The sequence below is a fragment of the Equus quagga genome, chromosome 20 (genome assembly GCF_021613505.1).
Source record: "Equus quagga isolate Etosha38 chromosome 20, UCLA_HA_Equagga_1.0, whole genome shotgun sequence".
In the NCBI taxonomy this organism is placed as follows: domain Eukaryota; kingdom Metazoa; phylum Chordata; class Mammalia; order Perissodactyla; family Equidae; genus Equus; species Equus quagga.
Window position 1 is genome coordinate 12,364,050 of NC_060286.1, and position 25,831 is coordinate 12,389,880.

Here is a 25,831-nt window from a genome sequence, read left to right on the forward strand (position 1 = left end):
CTTTTCTGTAAATTTAAACGTATTTTCAAAACAAAAAAAATTTAAGTGATGGAAAATAATGATTCAAAGAAATTTATGCCCGCTTATGAATTTCCTTAGCATCAGAGTACAAATTTGTGTGTTTACTTTATTGGTATTCTTACTGGCATTTCAAAAGACTATTGAGTTCAAAAGGGGAAATGATACTTTGGCTTTGTATTCTCATTTTGATAATATAACTTTCTTCTTTTAGAAGTGTTCACCTAATTAGTCAAATTAGCTTTAGGGCAAAACAGCAACATAGAAAGAATCAGCACAGTTCCTAAGAAAGTGTGTATTCCTGTTATAATTTCCCTTAAAGAGGAAAATTCTATTGTTTAAAAATTCACAGTTGAAATTACATTGCATATCTACATAGGGTTTGAGATCAACTGGGACAAATTGTTTTCTCCATGCTATCAGTGCATAAGAAAATAGGAATACAGATTAGTTCTCTAAAAGTAGGAATGTTATTTCTTTTGGAAGTGATTTTGGCATTTCTCCTTCTCATTTATGCTGAGTTAACCCAGTACAAATTCTACTTACCCTAGGTGGATCCTCACTACTCCTTGGCAAGCCTTTGGTTCATCTCTCGTCTCTTTTATATACACTGATGAATTGCAATTTCAGTCCTTTACCTTTTTTCACATCCTCATTTCCCCTATTCTCTCCTCTTGTTTCTTGTCATAGTAAAATAAAGACCATCAAGGCTAAACATCTGTCCTTTCTGCTTAAACTATTTTTCTGAGTTTAAACTTTGTTCCATTCCTTCTGTCAAAGAGAGCTTGTATTTCTCAGTTAATGGCTGCTTCTATTTCTTTGTTTTTAAGGAAATAATTATTGTGTCAACTGTGTGCAAGACATTGTTCTCATTCTTTTCCTTCTCTCTAGTTGTTGAGTGTGTTGACCATTTCTTGATTTTTGAAACACTCCCTCTCATGGTTTTCACTAAGTTTTTTTAATTGTACAAGTAATATGTGAATACATTCTCCTTATTAAAATCTAAAAATGAAGCATAAATAAGATTGGTATCCATTTGAACCACCCTCTTATCTCATTCTCATTTGCCTTCCTGCTACCCCAGAAGTAGACACTTTTTTGTTAGTTAGAGGGGTATCCTTCAAAACTTTTCTATATTTCCTGTACAAATGTGGTAAATAAAATTCTAACACTTCATAAGAGTGTGTGTGTGTGTTTAATTAAGACAGGGAGGAAGAGAAACTGACAAGCTGCTTCTAAAATTTATATAGAATGGAAATGCAAAGGGCCCCAAATAACCAAGACACTCTTTAATATGAAAAATTAATGTCAAAAGAACAAAGTGGGACCTGCTCTATAAATATCAGGAGTTAATATAGTTAAAGTAGTGCATTATTGGTACAAGAATTAATAGTTAGTCCAATGGAACAGAATATAAGCCCCAAAACCACCAACACACATGGACACTTGATACATAACAGAGTTTGTATTACACATTAGTGGAGAAGTTCTTTTTTCAATAAATGATACAGGCTGTCCACATGAAAAAAATGAAATTGGTCCCCCATCTCATACAATATACAAAAATCAATTCTAAGTTAATTAGGAATCTAAATAAGCAAGGCAAAACTATAAAGCTTTATGGATTGATAGAGGACAACATTTTCATTATGCTGGATTAGGGAAGGATTCTTTTTTAAATTTAATTGAATTAAAATTCACATAACACAAAATTCACCATTTTAACCGTTTTGAAATGTACAATTCAGTGGCTTTAGTACAGTCACAATTTTGTGCAACCATCACCTCTGTCTAATTCCAGAATGCTTTATCAACCCCCCAAAAACACCATATCCATTAATCACTCATTCCTTATACTTCCTCCCCCCTTTCCACTAATTTGCTTTCTGTTTCTATGGATTTGCCTACTCTGGACATTACATATAAATGGAATCAGACAATATGAGCTTTATCTCAAGCTTCTTTAGCTTAATGTCACGTTTTCAAGGTTCATCTGTTTTGTTGTATGTGTTGCCCCTTTTTACAACTGCACAATATTCCATTGTATAGATATACCACATATTATTTAGCCGTTGATCAACTGATGGACGTTTGGGTTGTTTTCACTTCTTTGTTATTAAAATAATGTATCTATGAACATCCGTGTACAAGTTTTTGTTTGAACACAAGTTTTCAGTTCTCTTGGATATGTACCTAGGAGTAGAATTGTTGGGTCACATGATAATTCTGTGTTTAACTTTTTGAGGAACCACCAAACTTTTTCTGCAGAGCTGCACCATTTTACATAGCCAACAGCAATGTATAAAGTTAATTTCTCCATGTGTTCACCAATATTTCTTATTTTCCTTTTTTTAATTATAGCCATTGAGTGGGTAGCTATATATCTCATTGTGATTTTGATTTACATTTCCCTAATGACTGATGGTGATGGACATCTTTCCCTGTTGCACCTTGGCCATTTGTATATCTTCTTTGGAGAGATGTTTATTCAAGTCTTTTGCCTCTTTTTTAAAATGATGGTTTTTTTAAATGTGTTACTTTGTCTTTTGTTGTGGAGTTGTGACTTTTATGTATTCTGGATACTAGACCATTAACAGATATATGATTTGCAAATATTTTTTCCCATTCTATAGGTTGTCCTTTCAACCTTTCTTAATGTCCTTTGATGCACAAAAGATTTTAATTTTGATGACGTTCAATTTGTCTAAATTTTCTTTTGTTCCTTGTGCTTTTGCTATCATATTCTAATAATCCATTATGAAATCCAAGTGATGAATATTTACCCCTATGTTTTCTTCTAAGAATTTTGTCATTTTAGCTTTTACATTTAGGTCTGTGATCCATTTGGAGATAATTTTTGTATGTAGTGTGAGGTAAGGGACCAACTTCATTTTTTTAAAGGTAGATATTCCAGTTGTTCTGGCACAATTTATTGAAAAGACTGTTCCTTTCCATTAATTGTCTTGGCACTTTTATCAAAAGTTAATTAACCTTAAAGGTAAGAGGGTTTATTTCTGGATGCTCATTTCTGTTCCATTGGTCTATATGTCTATCCTTATGCTAGTATTACACTGTTTTAATTACTGTATCTTTGAAGTAAGTTTTGAAATTGGAAAGTGTGAGTGCTCCAACATTATTTTTCAAGATTGTTTTTGCTATATGGAGTCCCTTGAGATTCCATATAAATTTTAGGATGGGTTTTTCTATTTCTGCAAAAAATTCTGTTGGGATTTGATAGGGATTGCATTGAATCTGTAGATTCCTTAGGGTAGTATTGCCATCTTAATAATATATGTCTTTCCATTTATTTACGTTTTGTAATTTTCGGTGTACAAGTCTTGCACCTCCTTGGTTAAATTTATTCCTTAATATTTTATTCTCTTTGATGCTGTTGTAAATGGGATTGCTTTCTCAATTTTCTTTTTGAATTTTTCAATGTTAGTGTGTAAAAATACAACTGATTTTTGTGTGTTCTTTATGTATCCTGCAACTTTGCTGATTTTATTTTATTAGTATACATATTAGAGAGAGAGACTATAGAATATTATATACTATATATAACTTATATATAGTATATATATATAATCCTAAAGAATCCTTTTCATGTCATCTATGAATAGAAGTAGTTTTACTTTTTCCTTTCCAGTTTGGATGCCTTTTATTTCTTTTTCTTTCTAATTTTCTTGGCTAGAACTAGTACAATGTTGAAAAGAAGTGGTGGGAACAGACATCCTTGATGCTAATCTTAAGGGGAAGTCTTTGGTCTTTCATCCTTAAGTAAGATATTGGCTCTGGGTTTTTCAGTGATGCCCTTTATCCAGTTGGGGAAGTTGCCTTCTATTCCTAGTTTTCTGAGTGTTTTTATCATGAAAGGGTGTTCTATTTTGTCAAATACTTTTTCTACATCAATTGAGATGATTGTGTAGGGTTTTTTTTCTTCATTCTATTTTATGTTGTATTACATTGTTTATATTTCTTATGTTAAACCACCCTTACATTCACGGAATAAATCCCACTTGGCCATGGTATATAATCTTTTTAATAATGCTGTTGGATTCAGTTTCCTGTTATTTTGTTTAAGATGTTTGCATCTATATTCATAAAGGATATCGGTCTTTAGTTTTCTTTTCCTGTCATGTCTTCACTAGTCTTTGATATCAGGGTAATACTGGCCCCATAAAATTAGTTAGAAACTGTTTCCTCCTCTTCTGTTTTGTGGAAGAGTTTGTGAAGGATTTGCATTAGTTCTTTAAACATTTGATAGAATTCTTTAGTGAAGCCATCTCATCCTGAGTTTTTCCTTTTTGGAAGTTTTTTGATTACTGATTCAATCTCTTTACTCGTTATATGTCTATTCAAGATTTTATATTTCTTCTTGAATCAATTTTGATAGTTTCTGTGTTTCTAAGAATTAGTCCATTTCATCTTGGTTATCCAATTTGGTGGCATACAATTGTCCATAGTATTCTCTTATAATCCTTTTTATTTGTGTGAGATCAATAGTAATGTCCTCACTTTCATTCCTGATTTTAATAATTTGAGTTTTCTCTCTCTTTTTTCTTGGTCAGACTAGCCCCGATCATAAACTAAATTATGCATAGTTATTTTAAAATTTAAAATAAATTTTATAATTAACATAAATATTAATTGTAAAAGTAATCCACAATATTTGTCCTTATATTTGTATATTTTTAGAATAGTGCTACTCAATTACATCAGTCTTTATCATGTTGATAGGTATCATGAAATAATAATAGCCAACATTTATTAAGTATTTATTGCTTGGAAGTGCTAGTGTAATTATATACATTATCTTATTTAACCCTCAGAAGTAATCCAGTGAGGCAGATGCTGCTATTATCCTCATCTTTTAGATAAAGGAAATGGCAATTTTAAAAATACATTCATCAGTGTCCCAGCAGAAGTCATAACATATAGAAAATTGAGAAGAATTTAATAAGGGACTATGGCATTTACAAAGGTTTGGGCAGATTTTAGAGAAAGCAGCAAGGCATAATGCAGTGCCCTGGGACTAGTAATAGTGGGAATTAATTATTAGTACCCCTAGTCCGAATGGGGCAGAGGTGGGGAGCTGCTGTTGGAATCCAGAAAAGAGCTGTAAATAGGGTCATCTGACAGGGTCTGTGATCTTAGCCAACCTATGGTGACCTGGTAGAGAAGAAGCCAGGGGAATAAATAGCAGACCATACTCTCCTCCAACCCTTCAGCTTCCTGACAGTGCCTCCCCTTGGCTGAACCCAAATAGAAACCAGAAAGCACAAAATAGCTTGTTGGTTCTATCCATACAGGTCATCTTGGAGCAGAGAGTGAAGGAGGGTGGAGAATGAATCTAAAAGCGAAATGGAAGATACCTACGAATTAAATAACTGTTAAATGGCAGAGGCAGTACGTGAATGTCAAACACTTTACCCTTATCCACAATACTATATGCCTCTCATAAAAGTTTTGTGAAATATTATTTGGCCAGGGAAAATATTCTAGATCTGAAGATTTCTGTTCTATCCCAAATTGTTGGGTGCATTTATACCTAACAGTAAGTGAGACCAAATATGAGAGCTAAGCAGCAAAGAACGTCAAAAGAAAAACACGTGTGGGTATTGATTTTACATGTTGGTATTTTCAGAATATTAAACCATACTTGTTCCCCTTGCTCAGATTCCAGACTCCATCATTTCTCGTGGCGTTCAGGTGCTCCCACGAGACACAGCTTCCCTCAGCACTACTCCTTCAGAATCACCTCGTGCTCAGGCTACATCTCGCCTTTCCACAGCTTCCTGCCCAACACCAAAAGTAAGTGCAGTTCCTTGGCACCTTACACCTGCTCTACTATGTAAATCTGGGAAAACTAACCAATATTTCCCTCTGTTTGTCAAGGTTGGATTGCATGCAAGATAATATAGTTATCACCTACTGTTTCACAAACTGTCTTATTAGGTCAATAGTAGGACAATAGAAATTTCATGCAAAATGTCTACTCCTGCATCACTGCTACAGCTCTCATATTCTGTAGCTCCTATTTCTTTGTTGTAGAGCTGCTATTTTTTAGCATACTGAAGTTATTTGTTTATGCAGAGGATGAATGTATTTGTGGCCAATAAACAGCAAAATTAACACAATAAAATAATGTTACCAGAGGGATTTTTTTTAACTTGTCCAGGCTGGGGTAGCTCCCTGCTCTAGTATCATTCCAAATTTTTTCAAATATCTTCAACTTGGAATGTTGCTGCCTAATATTCGGAAACAAATCTAAAATGATTAGAAAGAAAGTTTTAATGCCAACCTTTTGGGGAGGGAGGAAGTATCTTAGTATTTATTTTTTATACTTTTTCCCAAGTGTCAAATCACATATGGGGGGAAAAAGGTTTAGACGTTTATTTGCTGCCCACATCTTCACGTATATGATAAATTAAGTAGCAAACTTAATTATGTCTCTGACTGCTGTCTTTTGGAATGTCCCTTCCCTGGTTATGTTAGTTGTTGCTGCTTTTGAGTTTTCTATGTGATAGATCCAATACTGGCATCAAAAAGTTAATAGTAACATTCCTTCTTATTTAATAAGATATGGTGTTAGCTATCAGGCTATACACTTAATTTATTCTAGGGATCCGCAGGTAATTTTTCAAACTGTGGCTTTTTCTCTGTCATCAAATTTAAGGACTTATGTAGCTGTCTTCCTCAATTCCAACTTTTCTATGAGTTTTATGAATGTTATAATTAGATTTAACTAGAAATGATATCAAGCAGTTCTTGATATGTGTAGTGCAATTGCTTTTATGTTCCATGGTACAACCTTCTCAGCAGTCTTCAGAGTGTTGCTGTTGTATATCATTGTTTTTAGACTTGTGTCAAAAATAACTGATACTAATTTTATAATTTTAAAAAATTGAGTTCCTAAATCTTAAATAAAGAAAAACTGTAAGAACATTCCAGATATGAAATGTATGTTAATGCCATTCAAGCCAGTCAGCTACATCTTTCTCTGAATGAAAACATGGAGTTCTCAAGACTTGAACTGGATAGAAGACTCTCATCCATGTCTTTTAAATTTTTGAAACAAAATAATTTATTGTTTGCATTAAATTCCGCCTGTACAATCTTTACTCATTTATAAAGTCTGGGAAATAATTAAAGCTAAAAGTTAAGTCCACTATAAATGTTTAGTCATTCACAAAATATTAGGACCAAGGTATTGGAAATACAGAACTATCCAAGACACGGTATTTTTTTCCCTAATAATATACTGTGAACATAAATATGTTAAGCTAAATTTAATTATACGTAATAGTTCCTGAGCCTTTTTAAAACTTTGTGATTACACTTTTAATTACAAAGGGAGTATAAAATACAATTTTTAAAATCACTTAGTATTTCTAAATTTGCTAAAGTGAAATCGTAAAAATAAAAATGTTCACATTTCTTAAGTTATTTTGCTTATTGCAAAACTTTGGGGGAGCAAGTAGCTTGTCTTGATATTTTTTCCTTAGTTAATGCTTAGATGTTCAAACTGACAATGAATTCAAATAAAACAGTGTATATGAATATCTTTTTTTCGAAGAATTGTTTTCCTGTATTTTTATCTAGGAATAAGATTCTATCCCTTTTAGATAATTTTGATCAGCACTAGAATGTCTACTTCAAAGATAAAATATTGCTTTTATCTAATTTTAAATTTAAACTTTTATGGGTATAATAAAAAACTAGTTTGAATATTGATTTTTTTTTTAAGGAGTAAAGAAAGTCAAATTAATCCTTCTATTAAAAGTCTCAAATTATAAAACAGCTTAATTGATTCTAAACTACATGCTCTTATATGTGCTTTTATGTCAGTGACAGATATAAGCCCTGTCCTAAACCTTACAGTTTAGTCAATGGTATATTAAAATAAATAGGTAGATAAACATAAATACTAATGATTGTAATTTCACAATAATAATTATAAGTTGAAATTAATGTTAAGAAGAAATGAAAAAGTTGTAACGATAAAAAATCATAGGAGGGAAACCTCACTTAGATAGATGATCAGAGAAGGCCTCTCTAGGATTTCACCAGGGACGTGAATAATGAATAGAAACAAAACAAAACCTTTGGGCTGAGTGGAGGTTTTGAGAATGATATTCAGCAATAATGACCACTTTAAAGGCAGCTGTTACTAGGCATTTGTCACCAATCAAGAACTCTCAGACTAAAACTTCATTGGTACAAGAATAGTCTAATTCGGTGACTTCAAAATCCAATTTCAGATATCAGGATTTTTTTATTTTAAATAATGAATTTCTTTTGCCTTTGCCTACTGAATCAGATTTCAGCACCATATGTTGTAGCACTTAAATCTGTCCTAGGTAAATTATTTATTTGAATTTTGTTACATAAAAATTTAGAGCAGAGAAGAAATCAAAAAGAAAGTCAGGTTTCTAATTTGAGATATGGGTAAATGATGATGCTATTGAGTATATTAAGGACTAAAAGAGAAGAAGCAAGTTTTGAGGGTAAAAGAAAGGAGTGTTAATGCTTTTTGGTTTTGAATGTATTCAATTTGAGATATGTGTGAGACATCCCAGGAATAATGTCCAGCACAAAATTAGAACACAAGTTGAGTTTGACATTTTTTTGCTACTGCATCTTGGTAGTGATACTTATAATTTAGTTCATATTAGTGTTAGCCAAACCCCATAGAAATCTCCCTTCTACATTTCAGATTATCCATGCAGTCTGTCATGTGCAGAAATATATGTGCAAGTATATTTTCTTTACATCAGAAATACATTTTGAAAATTGAATGATCAGCACTGGAAGGAGCATTTGACTTGATAATAGAAGACCTGGATTCGAATGCTGGCTTCTCTACACAATAACCACACTACGTTAAGCAAGTTGCTCACCTTTTTAGAGCTTCATGTCTATGATAAAACTGTTAATCCTTGCCTCCCCAACAGGGTTGATTAATTTATTAAATAAGTCTTTGCCTGCTGCTGGCAAAGCTGTAGTGAGCAAGTAGACATTAGTCTTGCCTTTACAAACAGACAAAACAGGCAACTACAAATTATAATAAAGTGTAAGTGCTATGACTTATCAGCAGGGGTACAGAATACTCTGAGAATAACCTTCAGCAGCCCTTAATCTAGTCTTCGTGAAAACACAAAAGGGTTAAATATCCAAGTTATGATTGAAAGCTAACAGTTCCAACCTTTCCCTCTGTAGCTTTTTATCACTGAGCAGTATTTAAGATGAAAGACTTCCTGTCTATTTGCATATGTGCATCCAGTTGTCTTAGATCAACAACTATAATATTAAACATTATTTTGGATTCACATTTTATATGTTCACTGCAATATAATATCCTAGATTATACTTTGATCATTTAAGATTAAGATTCTCCAGCCATAGTGAGTATAAGATCTATAAAATATACCAAGTTTAGATTTCCTTTTGAGTACACTCATCACAATCTAATGAAGACAACCATATATTATCTTTTCTAAACAATTCTTCGTAGAATAGCATTATCCCCAGCAAATATTTACTTGCTGAATTGAGGTAATATTTTATTGCATATGGGAAAAAAGTCATTTCTCTTTTATATCAGGTATCTCCTTTTAATGAAATCTGACTGAAATGAAGAATGATTTTCACTCCTCTTGCTTTATGACACAGTGAAGTGTCTTTTAAGAACAAACTTGAGATTTTAGTCTTTCATTGCCCTAAGTAAAATAGTGCCTAATCCAAAAAAGGTCAAGTGGTAGTTAGATTCTGCTTAAATAAGAGTAGGCAACATCTAGAGGACTCAAGTTCATAAGTGGTGATAGTCCCGCAAAAATAGTTTGCTAAAGGAATAATTCTGTAGCAGATAAACTCTGTTTTAAAGTGAGCGTGACTCACAGCTTAAATGAGTGCTGATTCTCAGTTATGAAAGGCAGCAGCATCTCTATTAGAAATAAAGAATAATGACCAGAGGAAAACCAAAAAAAGAAAAATCTGAACTTTCAATCATTTTACCATTCCCTATAGATGTTATTAAAATAGAGAATTTTTTTAAATAGAGAATTTTTAAAGACTAATTTCATTCTTCTTTTATTCTCTAAGCATCTGAAGTTTGACTTAAAAAATAAATAAATAAATATAGTCTGTTGTCACATACACCCTTGTACCTTACAGGTCAGAATAGAATTTTGTGCCCAGAGTAACCAGCAAGTTATTTTTTTTTCTCTTAGGAAGAAAATATAAGCACTGTCTATCTAATTGAATTAAAGTTTATAAAGTGATTAAAAAGTGTAGGTATTGAAATATCTTTATATGAAGGATGTGTTCATTTAATACACTAATGTGTAATCTTATATTCAAACAAAATGCAGAATTATGACTTCTCTATAGGTTTCTGTTATTGTCCTTTGAGCTAAAGTATTTAGATTACTCTGGATAAAGAATAAACTATTTTCTTAACTCACAGTTTTTAATGTATATGTTTGAAAGGCAGTATGATTTCCTTTACATATAAAAATGACATTATTGATCCAGTATCAGGATAATAGTCCCTCTGAGATTTTTTCCTAGTGATTGTAGTTTTTACAAACTATTCCATGTCATCACCACTTTCCTTTGTGAACATCAGGGTGATCATGTGATATGGCTAGTTCATTGGTTCTAAACATGAGGTTCCAAAGTCACTGGAGAATCTCATGAAGTTGCTCAAATTCTAGCCTAGATCATGGCTCTAACCAGGGCCTGCAAATTATTTTCCACTATTTTTAAGAGTTTAAACAAAATCAGTAAAACTACACTAACCATCAAGTTTCTTTACTTTTGTTTGAAATTACATCAACATTGGTATATCAACATCTGTTCAACTGTTAATGACATTATAGAAATTATAGATTCTACATGTAAAGTGAACAAACACCAAAAACGTTGGAGAACACTGAATTAGTGATATTAAAAGTACATTCTCTAGACATAAAAATATGTTTTCTTTTGTGCAAAGTTAACTGCCCTATCTGGGAGTACTGACCAATAATATTCTCAACATTATTGGTCAAATCCTGCAGTTCTCAAACTTAATGGTCTCAGGACTCCTTCACACACTTAAAAATTAATGACTCCAAATAGCTTCTGTTTATGTGGGTTATATCTAGTGATATTTGCTGTACTATAAATTGAAACTGAGAAATTTTTTAAATGTTTTTTTCTTCAAAATAAGACTAATGAAGCCTTTATATAAGTAACATTGTTATGAAAAAAATATTTTCCAAAACAAAAAAATATCTGCTGAAAAGGATGGAATTGTCTTACATTTTTTCAAACATGTTTTGATGTCTAGTTTAATAGAAGACACCTGGATTCTCACATCTTCTGTATTCAGTCTGTTGTGATATGTTGTTTTGGTTGAAGAATATGAAGAAACAAATCCAGCCTCACACAGTTATGTAGTTAGAAAAAGGAAGGACTATTTTAATGGCATTTTCTGAGAATTATGGATATTCTTTGACACTACGTCAAAAATTTACAATTGATAGCCTATTAAAAGTTAATTGAAGTGTGGAAGCTAAAACCCTGTCAAGGACCATTTCATTCTCTCATGTATTAAAATCCAGTGGTCTATCTTGAACTTTGAATGGATCTTGTATATAACCAGGCATGATTTTGGAACACATTTCTTGGTCACTTGGAAAATATAAGTTCTTCCAAGTGTTGACGTATTCTATTATATTATATAAAAACATCATCTCTGTTACTATAACAACCAAGCTCATCAAAAAAAGCCTTGAGAGCATTAGAAGCTCTCAAGCTCACGGTGATATATGTTTTCCACAATTCTAATTTTTGCTTCAAAGCTAGAATTTTATTTTTGGCAGAAAAAGCAACAAATCCTGTCTTTTTTCCTTGAAGTGACAGGCTCATTTCATTCATTTTTGAGAAAATGTCTAGCAGACCTCTAAGTCTGAATAATCATAGTCTGTCAGTCATTCTTTCATTCTTTCAAGTGAAAGTGGTGTTCTGTATAAAACCTGGCTACTTCAGCTTACAACTCCAAACAATTTCATAGGTGCTCTTCCTTAAGACAAGCATCATCCTTTGGTATGCAGTGGAAGTATTTTATTCGTACTTCCCATTTTGTTACACTCAAGGGACAAATTTTAGTTAAATTAGTATTTACTGTTTCATTGAGGACAATGGTAAATGAAACTAGCTTTTCCTTTTTGAAACTGTTAGGTTTTTTTTCTCTTAGTACACAGTAGCGAATAATACAATGACTATTCATACTATTTGGATCCACCACTTTGATTTGCACTAAGGGGCCAACCAACCATTGCTTTTATACCATTAGTGCAAATGTCAACATAGTGAAAGAGGTAAATAATGTCTTAATACTATTATCAAAATAATTCTGCCTGTGGACCCCTAAAAGGATCTCAGGGACTCTCATGGGTCCATGAAAAACACTTGAAGAACCACTATTATGGACAAATGAGCAAACTGGCTTGTTTCTTGAAAATATCCTGGGTCAAATTATGTATGTTGAATCTTAGTTTTCATTATTTTCCGTTGAGACAACGTTATAATGATATTCTCAGTCCAGAAATCTTATCCTTTATGTAAATGACCACTAGTACCATGCTTAAGCATTATAAATGATTCACCCTGACTCTGTGATCCAGATTAATTCTAGGGCAAGGAACAGAGATTCTCCTCCCTGATTAAAAATGAGAGAAGACATCACAAAGGAGTCACAAGACCAGAAATTATAATTCCCAGCTAACTCTACTCATTTCCATTGTGATACTACTTCTGCATTTGGATAGCAACTAATATTTCCCCAGGATATCCTGTCTACTAATAGGTACACAGAGAGCCCTCTTTATCTCATAACCTAGTTATTAGAAGATAATTTTATTAGGGATATAATTGGGAATGCCTCTTTTTTTTTTTAATTAGTTTGAAACATTTAAAATTAGTGAGATTTTAAATAAAAATATCAATTTTCAGCTTTTCCTAAAAATATTAAGTTGACATTACTGGGCCAGCACTGACATACATCAATAATCAGCTGGCATTCTTTATACCCTCCAGGCTGTTTTACTCATTTGCATTAAATGACTGGCTCCTATAGACTTTTGAGAACAATTTCCACTCTTGTTCATTGTTGTCCAGTTTCTCCTTTATAACAATGTTTATTTTACTATTTATTCTAGTTTGATAGCAAAATATATTCTTGAGACTTCAAATAAAGGATGGTTCTCTTATGTACTTTTTAATGAGAAAGGCACTATCCAATATGGTAAAGTATTTTGTATTTTGATAAAACTAAAATTAGATAATAATATATTTTAGCTATTAATTTTGAGTTTACAAATTATTTTCAATGGTTGTTCTATGACATTCTGCTAAGTGTACAGGATTTTACATTTGTTTCTGTTTCTTCATTCCTCTAAGTGTCCCCTCTGCATTTATATATAATGATAGTTGAAAATGGAAATCCCACATTCTTTTCTAATTAGTTAATATTCACAGAGTTATATTCATCACTGAAGCTAAGTATAACTTAACTGTGAAATGTATAATTGCAACTTTGAAATATGACCTCACAAATGAAATTTGATTAGTTAGCCCAAGAAAATATAGCTAATGAGAAATCATTAGCTATAGAGGTAACAGTTTCATAGCTTAGACAGTCTAAAGTGGCGTGGTCTTTTTTTATTTAAAAAAAGTACATACATACTCATTTTAGAAAATTCATATAGGCAAAAAGAGGAGTTCTCATAAGACTACCCTTAATAAATAGCGACTTAAAATTTTGCTGTGTATCAATCATTCTGTTATTTTTTTCTATGCATGCAAATATTTTATATAAATGGATCTAATGGGAAGGCAGTGATTAAGAGCTCAGGTTCTCGAGTCTAACAGGCCTGGCAATGAATCTCAGCTTTATCACTTTCTATATGTGTGGCTTTCAGAAAGTTACTTCACCTCTATAACCTTAATTATCTCATCTGTAAAATGAAAAATACTACTACTGTTTGCCTTATAGGGTTCTTTTAAGGTTTAAATTTTAAAATGCATATAAATCACTTATCACAGTGTTTGAAATGTCAGAAGTGCTCACTAAATGTTAGCTATTATTATTAAACTATATAATATTGTAACCTGTCTTATTCATTTAGTAATATGAGCATCTTTCTATGTCATGAACGTCTTTATGTTTTTAAATTACCTTCTCTGATATTAGTATTGATTGTTGTTTGGTATTCTAATTTGTGGATGAGGCATAGGTATTTCACCTACCTCTATTTTGGATATTTTAATTGTGTCCTATTTTGCAGTTTTAAAAACAATGCCATGATACTCATCTGGAAGGTAAATGTTGTAGAGTATTCTTTTAATTAAACTTAGCAACTTATGTTAATTCTACCTTTGTTGAAAGTATCTGCAGAACTTTTAGGCCCTTGATTCCTGTAATTTATATGGATACCAGGAAGAGATCATTTTTGCATCTTCATGAATTGAATTTAATGATATTCTGGAAGAAACCGTTTTTAACGTTTGCATTTGACTGATTTATTGGCAGACATTTAAAAATTATGGATCCAAAGTTGTTTGAAAAGTTAACACCGTTGGATAGGTAAAAGTATTGCCCTGTGAAGCACTAAATATTGAGTATCAGTCCTAGTCTGCCACTTTGTAACTGTGAGAGCTAGTGGACCTCAGTTTCCATATCTGTAACATCATGGCATTAAATTAAGTAACTCCTAAAGTCCCCTGTAGGCTTACAATTTTATTCCTTTGAAATAAGTTTTTACACTGACTGAATAAGTATTATTCTGTTTAGCTGTCTTTTTGATATTACATTAATATCTAGTTCATATAAAATAATTTGCATTTATTTATTTCACCTTTTGCATTCCCTGCTACTACGTAAAGGTAGAGATTATAAACTGAAAATATTCTAGCTTCTTTTAAGATCTTTCTCATTTAGGTGAAACGTGTCTCTGTTAAATGGAGTATTGATTTCTCTTGGTATCCATTGGAATTTTGTTCAAGTTATAGGAAGACAGGGAAGTAAGAACGGTAGAAATACAAGGAGTAGTGAAATTAAAAATACTAGTTTTCAGTTTAATAGCTTTAATTCCTATAAACTTCTTTTTAATGGTTTGGGGCATGTTTTGTGCAAAAACAGCTCAACAAAAATACTCTGTGCCATCATTATTTCAGCAGCAGAATTGATTAGATATAGCCATGATTCAGATTGATTAACTGGCTGTGTCTCATTCATGTCTTTAATAGAAAGCATATCCCAAAGTAAACTATTCTCTAGATGTTTATATTTTAAAATGATACATATTCTAAAGTTGTGCATTCTCACCCAAAACTTGAGGATTATCTGCTCTCTCATTCTACTTTCGTTAAAGACAAATCATACATTCATTCAGAAATGTATTCAACGAATATTTTTTAGTGCATATTGTGTCAAATACTGTGCTAGATGTTGGGAATACAGCGATGGATAGACTTACTAATTCTGCCCTCAAGGGTCTTATAGTGGAGCTGACGTGGAAAAAAATCTATCAGATAAAGGGTTGAGAGCCTAAAAGAGCTCTTCTAATCTCATAGGAGAAAAAAGAAATAGAATGAGTAAAGGGTAGGAACAGTCTTCATAAAAGGAAGGAAGTTCGGCAAATATGTGGGAAAAAACGTACCCTTTCTCTAAAAATCTATTAAAAATTTTAAACAATACAGATTTTACAATCAAATTGATAACTATTTTAAAATTATAATCCTCTATGCCATAATGAGCAGTGATATGAATATTTCCTCTGCACACTAGTAGGAATATAAATTTGTATAATCTTGCAAGCAAACATTATTTATACATATGTACATAAATTTAAAAATTTAAAATTTTTCTTATGTTTTAACTAATCACGTTGTTTCCAGAAATTATCCAGTGGAACTTATCAGAGTCCATCAGAGACTTATGTACAAGATTATTTATCACAACATTATTTATATTCATGAAAAAGTAGAACCAACTTTAATGTCTATGGTTAGATAACTTGTAGAAATACATATATGGGTTATTTATATAACCTAAAAATCATGTCTTTAAGAATATTTAATGACATAGGAAAATGCTCAAAATAAAATACGTACTTTAAAAAAGTAGTAAACAAAACTGCATAGAGTTGGAAGTCTAGGTTATATTATTTTTTAAACCAGAATGATAAAAGTTTTTGTTTGTTTTGTTATTTAGATAATGGTCTGTTAATGACAGGGTGTCTTTTACCTGATTTTCAGATTTATAGCAAATCTTCATAAAGCCAACTATGATTTATTCATTTTTTACCTGTATTTTACACTATAGCATTTTTATATCCAGACTAATCCATTCTATTCTTAATCTTCCTAGTAGAAAATTATATCATATTTCAATAGAAGTTTTAAAATAAACTTTTTTCTGTCTCATACACAAATAATACATAATTCTTAAGAACATATACTGTACTATTTAAAAGTTATCTATTTCAAAGTGCCTAATAAATCCTTTCATACCACACCTTTGATGGGCTTCATAATTGCTTTTTAGACAGATAAGAAATTTGGGAAAACAGAACATAGATTGGATTATTCTCTGGCTAGTGGACAGGAAATAACTTGCTTAAAAGTCTAATTTTGTATAGATTGTCTTATTTTGGAATCAAAGCTATTATAGAAACTTAAGAATCAAAATTACAAATGCATAATAATATATAAATAATTTCAAATGTTAATAACCCATGAGAAATCAGAGCCTTTAAAATAAAAAATGTCCTAAGGATAAAAATTTTTTGTAGGGGGAGGGGTTGGTGGTCTGTGACTTACTATGAAGATTCTAATTTTTGTCTTCTTATTTCTTCATTATTTTTCACAACTCTTTCCTTGATTGTCTCTATCTTTATATTGGTTTAGTTTATAATCGTATTATCTTTCTCCAGAAGCGCATTATTTATTTTTTCTTGACGCACCTCTCATTTTCATTTCTTTCCTCTTTTTTTACTTTGCCGTAATAATCACAAATGTTGAGCTCACAAGTAAAACTTTTTAAAAAATCTCCTCCTCCTAAGCATAACTACCATAAACAATCTATAGCTCTACGTGTATATACTGAGTGATATTGGATGGAAGATAAAAACAATTTTTAAGAAAAAAGTTTTATTTCCTATCATTAATAACTTATACTTTAAAAAAAAATTGGCGCAATAAAATAGAGTTAAAAATGCTTATCTCGGGACCAGCCGGGTGGCACAGTGGTTACATGCTCATGTTCCGCTTCAGCAGCCCGGGGTTCACAGGTTTGGATTCCAGATGCGGAAATGGCACCACTTGGCAAGCTATGCATGTAGGCGTCCCACATATACAGTAGAGGAAGATGGGCATGGATGTTAGCTCAGGGCCAGTCTTCCTCAGAAAAAAGAGGAGGATTGGCAGCAGTTAGCTCAGGGCTAATCTTCCCAAAAAAATAAAAAATGCTTGTCTCTCAGGGTGAACATCATTAGATAATTCTAAAAACAGAATAGTTCAGTCCCTAGGGCAAACAAACAAACAGAAATTTTTGTTTAATCTATATAATCTTAATCTAAATCAACATAAAATATATCATGGGAGAAGGAGGGGAGATCTACATTAGTCATTCCATAGATGAGAACCTAAATTTAATGAAAAGTCCTGAGCGTCAGAGAATTTAATACCAGCTGTGTTGTTTTGTAATTTATGTCTCCAGAAATCCATTGACCTTCTCTAGACCTGAGTCCTCTCATCAATAAAACAAACAAACACTAAATATACCACCTTTTCTCAGTTTTTCACCAGACATCTTGGAAGTAAATAAAAGTGTGAAGGCATACACCTAGTGTTAGGGGTGCCTACCTTAATGTGGTTTCTACAAGCCTGAAATTTCTTTGAAGTTTCATATTTTATTTTAAAAATTAATATAAAGTTGGCTTTCTACGCTAAAATCTATATGTTTGCTTTAATAAAAATATAACATTTACAGCTACTTATTATTGGCAAGGGAGGTGAGGGTGGGATGGGATAGTCTTCTACCTTGTTAACAGTGTAAATGATTTTATAGTGAGCTCAGTTTTGGAGAAATGGGCTAAATCAAAGGGAATCAACAATCCATATTGTGTTAACATCCAGACAGTTTCTTTTATTGCATGATATTGCTAGAATCCAAAGGCGAATACAAATAGCAGATTCATCCTGGTAAATAATCCCTGATGATAAATTCCCCAGTAATTACCCCCTGAAGAAAGATTCCTGGAATGTTGCAAAAGAGGTGATACAGTGCAATATTGTCACACTGTTTTTAATGGATATTTTGTTCAATATATTTTAGTTGAGAGCCTGAATAGAAGATAAAATGTTTTGGATCCTCTGGTTTTTCTTTTGCAATCTCAGTGAAATACTTCTAAGAAGATTTCTTCAGGGTAGAAAAATTATTAGTGTTAAGGTTTTTTGGTTTGCAACTAATTTTAATTTTCAATATATTTAAATAAACTAGTAATCTCAACTGGCTAACAATCCCCACAACTCTTTACATCCAATTCTCAAACTTCATTTATATTGCAGTGATCTTATATGCAATGTAAACATTTGCAGTTTAACTTCTCTTAGTTACTGATAGAGAATGTTTACGCTCATAGAAAAATATGTATAAAATTAGCTAATGATTTGAGGCTCTTATAATTATCATAAACAGTAAATTAATTCATCTTACCCAGATGCTAATATTTTGTGATTTCTTTTAAATTCTTATCAAAGAAAAATAATAATCAAGCATTTGGATTAGCTGTGAACTTCTTTTATTTTATACTGCTCTCCATCATAATTGATAATTAAGGATTGACTAGAATAAATAAAAGCATTACATTTTAAAATCTATTGATTTGACTTTTCTCTACTTCTCAAGTTTTTGTTTATGAGACAAATCTTTTTCAAATTCTTTCTGAAGTTTTTCAGAATTATTACCTCTTTCAGGGACCACAAAAAAATCACATGACACTTGAATTACAACCACTTCTGGCTTTAATAACCACATTGTTTTTCTAAAGTCTTCCTCTTATGATAGTTTCAAATTTACAAAGTCACTTTATATATAGAAAATTGATGTCAAGCATTGACAGATGAGCTGTCTGCTTCCAAAAATCGTTGTTTAAATTGGTATTATAGTCTATCTGTTTTTCACGTTCAGAGTTCAATGGTGACTATCTTTTCTCTTATAATTCATTCTTTTAAGTTTTTGTACTTGCACTTGCATTTGGAACTGAAATGGCATAGGAATATTTTCTTCCATAAATATAATAATATAAAATTTCTTCCATAGATGGAGAGTTAGATAGACAGAGACATATATACATGTACATCCTCTTATAAGCATCACTTTTTTTCTAACCCATTTGTTCCAGGTATATTAAGGGAATACAACTTTAAATTAGAAATCAGGAACCATGGATGTTGTTCCTAGATTTGTCATTAATGTTCTATGTAACCTTGAAGAAGATACCTTATGTTGCCAGACTTGGTGTAATTTTAAGCCTTCTGCTAATAAAAGACAGTGTCGAAAATAATATTCACTTGTTACTATATAACAGTTCTGAAAATCTTCAGTTTCTGAAAGTTTTCAGAAAACAGCAGAGGCATTAGACTTTATATTTTTTTAGGAAACTACCTAGTTTATCTTTATAATCAAGATATTGTTTTGAGTGTTGCTGTTCTAACTAGTATCCATTGTTTCTAAATTTGAAAATTCTGTTATACCAAGACGAGTGAGAATTGGTGATTGTCTTTTGGGCATAACATTTAGTTAACGTTGAAGATAAAAGTAAAAAGCTTTTTATATCAAGTAAAACCAAAAGTTGACACAATTCTTATGTACCAAGAGGCTTTTTTTCAAAATGAAAATTCAATTTTCTCAATATGACTCCTAAATAATCTCCATAGGCTATCAGAGATGTCCTAAAAGGGATAAGACAATCTATAGCCTGCCTCCAGGAAATATAATTTTGTAGCATGGTCAGGTTTATTATTTTTCCCGAGGAGTTTAACACTGGGAACTTGGCATCACATTGATACTTCCTCTACAAGCAGGAACATCACAGCTAACTTGACCGTACTGGTCTGAACGGAGACCATCATTCTGCATGTGTAGGAAGGAATTGGTAATGGAAAAAGCACTTGGTCTGAAGCTCCGTTCCTTTCCTCCCCCATTTTGTTTGTTTGTCTTCCTCTTTAACCAATATATTATTTCTTGTTACAGCTCTATTAAAAAGCAAAAGAATTTCTAGTTTATACCTTATCTAATAAAACACTTTCTGTTGAGAATCTTCCTTTTCTCATTTATATAGTGATATGAAACAAGTTTTTAAAATAACGCTTTTATTTTTTTTTTTTCCTGTCTTACCCGAGGAAAATTCAACTGAAATAACAGAAAGCTTTGAGGGAGTGAATGTATCTAACATTGGTCTGGCATTAAAATTTTCTGGTTGGGCAGCACAATTGTTTAATTGGGAATCTCAGTGACAGCTGAACAACCTCAATGCTTGGGGTCTGCAAGCAGAGGGGCTTCACTCTGTCACCTATCAAGAATGATGCTTGTCAGGACTTTGTTTCCACTTAGGGAACGCTCATGTTTCTAGTCATACCATTGATGTTTTCTGATATTACAATGGAATAGACACTAAAACACTGAAAGAGACAAAATTCTTTGCATAGGTATATTTGTAATTCTTTGTTTTTCATAAACCAAATGCAAATGTAACACTACTCCAGATACTGCTTCATCAGAGGTCCCCAAGATAACCAAAAGTAAGTGCCCATTTCCTCATTTCAGGAATAGTACCATAACAAAGTGAATTTTAGTGACTAGCCTGTTTGCAGAGCATGTCATATAGCCTCTGAGTTAGTTAACTCCTTGGCCTCCTAAGAGGTCCCTCAAAGAGTCAATTGATGTTTTTGCATGTATTACTTACTAATGTGTAGAAAATTTTTTAAGTTCACTTTTTCTTTATTCTGTCTTTTTTACCCATCTTCCCTCATTGTAGCAAATTAGACGGCCGGATGAAAGCAAAGGAGTTGCTAGTAGAGTTGGATCCCTCAAAGTAAATATGTTTCTAACATTTTTTGGCAAGATTTCGTCTATAGCCTACCCTTCTTCCTTTTTGGAGGGTGGTGGGAGGAAGGGGGCTTTTTCCATTTTTCACCATCCCATTTTTTTTTTCTTTTAATATTTTTATTGGCTGTTGGGTCATATTTTTTTTGTTTGTTTCAGCTACACATAGAGCAACCAGCTGAAGGCAAGCTGCCAAATAACTAGCTTTGAATGGCACCACAAACAAGACAAAGGGCAACTGCCTCATTACAGGTGCCTATAATTTGGGGCTCTAGAGTAAACCGTTCCTCTGATTGATGTCACTGACTGTGTGTTAAGTTCCTGTAACACAGAGAACTAATGTTTATTTTCAGAATATTATCTCCCCTTTATACTTTTTTTGTAAAAAGTAATTGTGTTATTTTAGTGTCATTACCATTTATAGTTCATTCCAGAAAAATAATTATGAGTTAGTCACATGTATTTTATGTACATAATCTTAATTAAAAGAAAAAGAATTTTATATGATGCTAGTATAATGGGCTCACATATAGCTAATAGTATTTAAGCATTCTTAATCTCCTTTGTTTTCTTTTTTAAAAGTTAAAAAAATTGATATAACAATTAACCGAAACCGATATATGTCTAAATGTTTGCCCATGTGTGTATGTGATCTGCTAATATCCAACTTAAAGATTTCTGATCTGATGGTCCCATTTGCTAGTTGTTAAATATTCCTTTGGTCAATATATCTTGGGCACTCAATACTCTAATATTTAATCACAATGAAAAAGTGAACAAGTTATCATCCTTAAGAAACACAGACATAGCCAGTGATCACTTTTAATGCTGCCACCATAAATGCAAGTTAGGAAATTTGCTGCATTTTAAAAACATGCAGAGGAATTGCCCCCAAAATTAACCACTTCTTATATCTCAATCCCATTTGTCCTTACAGCAATAGTAACTGTTAAAGTAATCAAAATGACAGATCATTTACTGCCCTGGGATGTCCCAAAATTCAGTAAAAACCTGGAGGCCTAATATAAAGTCATTTCAAATTACACACCACAAATTTATTTCCATTTAACAATTTATGAAGCACTAATTTCTGCACTCTTCCTCTCCTTGCCTCTTCTGCCTTCTTAATTTTACTTTTTTGTTGTTGTTTATTTATTTGTGTCTGTGCACATGAGTGCACATGGATGAAGGTGTGTCTGTATGTTTGTGTCCTTTATTCCAGACAAGCCATCCTCTCTGTTCTCTAACACTGCTATATACTGGGTAGCTTTTTTTTTTTTTTTTTGATGTTATTTCACTAAGGATAATCAGGGGCTGGGAAGTGTTGATTATATGCCTATTAGAAAAACAAGGCAAGTTAAAATTATTCAGTCATAAAAATATGAGTTTATGTATCCTGATGATATATTAGTAGCATTCCTCACTGTCTTCCTGTGAGGTATCATATTTTACCCTGATGTTTAAGAGAAGATAAATCCATTCTTGTTTAGACTGGATTATGACTCAAAAAGGTGCAGTGTGACATAACTTTGTGAAAATTACTGATAGTGAAATCAAGATAAAGTGGCATCCATAACTGCAGCACCATCCGCTATAAACTGGATTGTGTGAGTGAGTGTGCGCATGTCTAATTAGATCTAAGTTCGACCTTTGGATGTACAGAACTTAAGTTATAATTGTATGTGTATTGTTTTTAAGAGTATATACAGTATGATTATGTATATACACATATGTATAAAAACAAAAGAATATTTTAGGGTTCAGTCACTTTACTTTAAGATGGATGCAGCCTTAAATCAAAAAGTGTGTTTGGGAAAGAAAGACAAATTTTATAATTCTTAAATATCTTTACTCCATATTTCTACCAAATAGAATATTTTAAAGTGAATCTCTAGGGGATTATAAGGGTAGTTATAGTATTTATTTTCTCTAACACTTTGGGGAGAAAAGATGCTATAATTAAAATGTTGGCTTCCTAGTCACGGGTTTATTGATCATTTATTCTTGTGTTACACAAAGATCTTTGATGTTTTGAAATGTTTGCCAAAGGCAGTGAGAAATGTATAACGCTATGATCTTATTTTTAAAAGGAAAAAGGAAAACTGAAAAGAGAACAAGTTGCTTTTTCAATTCATTTTCTGATGTTTACATGTAGCTCCATCGAAAGCTGGAGGAGCTCAGAGATCACCTAGAAGGCAATGTGAAAGGATACTCTCTCAGAGTAAATGTACGATTTCACTCGGTGATTTTTTTTTTCCTAAACTTCTGCTGACTGGTAATCCAAATCTGATTGGTTCGTCCTCTCATCTCCATCTTTTTTACTTTCTGTCTCTTTTCTCCCTATCTCCTTCTTTCTTTTCTAGCTGCAGCTTCATGCTCACATTTACTAAATAAACATTAAATTGGCAGGGTAGAGGACTCTGAAACCACACTAACATTGCAGTTAATTTAATAACTTTCTGGCTCCAAAGCAAAATAAAAACTTTCTTTTCAAACTCTGTTTCTTATACAGTTGTGTAATTTTCTGAGGGTCTTTTCATGAGACTTCATTGGATCTTTTCCATTGGCTTTGTCTTCTACCCCTTGTTTGATGTGTCAGCAGGATTATAAATTATGGGCTGGATCCAAGTGATAGAGCTTTGATGATTCAATTTAAATTGTCAAGGAAAATGGTCAATGTTAGAATGTCATCGTAGGCAATCTGGCAAGTAGACATATTTTTTCTGAGTTAATAGGCTTCTTTTAACTCAGACTCTTTGGGAATAACTATAAGATATCATCTTTTGTTTAAAAATAAGAAAATCAGGCAGTAAGCATCTTCACCAGGAACACCATCATGTAACATCTTACAAATACTTGAAATAAAAGCTACTATACCTAAGACAATACTTTGAAGGAGAACATAACTTAGAGCCACTGAATACTGTACATACATCATATTGGCAATTGTAACAAAAGGATTTTTTGTGACCAATAGTTTAGACTTAGAATGCTTGGTCCTTCTGAATATATCCTTTCAAGATAAATGGAAGTAAAATATCTAAAATGGTATATGGTGTAAATATGGCAGAAGAAAAGCTAAATTATTGCAGTAAATAATTTCTGGCTCCATTTAACACTGCCCTCCCATTCCTGAGACTTTTTTAAAAGTTCATATGAATCCTAGCCCTGATTTACTTCTCCCAAGATTATTGCTACACATTTAATTCATATTGCTGTAATAGTTATACTATAAAGGGTAGAATAAAAAAATAATAGTGATATGATAATTCTCTGGTTTCTCAGCTTGTTTTTAATTGTATATCGTATGTAGTTTTGAATGTCTCTATATTAAATTTCTGATCATTAAAGTCTGAAGGTGTTTTTATTAATATCAATCATTAAATTCTGATAGCTAAACAGAGAAGGAAATTAATACAAATGTCTCATTTTTCTACTTCTTTCTTTTGGGCCAGTCCTTCTTTTCTATGCGTATTTTATAGAATTTGAAAGTTGATCCATAACCCCGGAATCTAATTCACTGTTTAAAAAAATAAGATTAGTATGAATTTTATGGAACTAGTCTAAACATACCTGGGTTTTATTCTAGAAACCCCTAAAAAAGATTCTGATAATATTAATATGTGCATTTAGTGTCATACTCTTCCCTAACCAATCCTGAGAAGTGATACTATTTTTCTTTCAATCAAACTGGGACTAGAAAGTTGAGATTTGCTAAGATGTATATGGTTGGGAGTTAATGTTAGGTCAGGGTTAAATTAAAAGTTTTGTGCTTCGAAAATTGGGTTATCTCATGCCACTTGTCAGTTTCTTTTTTCCAACACCTATACTGCAAGGTAGAGTACATAATAATTCATCTCAGTGTCTTAATCTTTTATTTCATTTCACTGGGTTGCACTTTGTTCTGATTACCTTTTTTCTAAAATGATTGAATGTGAGGTATATCATTCTAAGATTCCCATTAACTAGAAAAGTATAGGGAAGAAAAACTATCAAAAAGTAAATAATATCTTCTCTAGAGAGTTCAGCTAAGAAAAGATACAAATCAATTGCTTAGCTGAATGTTGTCTCTCTCCCTCCCCTTTAATTCCTACTACCCCAGCATGCCTTAAAATATGCCTTGTATATTAAAAGCTGTTGCTTAGAAGCAGAATAGTTATTCTCAGTACCATAGGCTATATAAACAAATTCTGTTTCTAAAATGAGATAAATTGGCATAGAGTGACCATTCCATTTTGTGAAAATTTATTGTAGGTATACACACACAAGAGCGTTTTAATTCATTGAAACGTTGCTAAATATTTTAGGAAGATGAAAGATTAAGAACCATGTTGCCACTTCAATATTTTGTTTAGTAGTTAGAGAATGTGAGACATCATTCAGAATTTTGGAATAAGGATTTAGTTAAACCATCAGTGCTTAAACTGGTATCATCTATACAATATATTATTTTTAGAGAGGAAAGAATCCTGCAACCTTATTTATTATGGATAATCAATGATATAAAGTAGAATATTCTGTTCAGATGTAATTTTTGGAATAATACTAAATTTTATTTATTTTTCATATGAAAATATACTTTTTTATCCTACATTAACTCTAGCAAAAAGTAGGATGTATTAGATTCTTGAATTCTAAATCAAGAATGTATCATCT

General features: G+C 32.0%; 1 protein-coding gene across 4 annotated transcripts in view; it reads left to right on the top strand.

The window, feature by feature from the left end:
• LOC124230929 (gephyrin) overlaps window positions 1-25,831 on the top strand; it is a 575,937-nt gene that overhangs the window by 364,447 nt on the left and 185,659 nt on the right. For all 4 annotated transcript variants that reach the window (XM_046647482.1, XM_046647483.1, XM_046647484.1 and 1 more), the window contains one exon: window positions 5,695-5,829. In XM_046647482.1, the coding sequence (XP_046503438.1) occupies window positions 5,695-5,829 (135 nt within the window). The remainder of the gene's footprint in view (window positions 1-5,694; window positions 5,830-25,831) is intronic.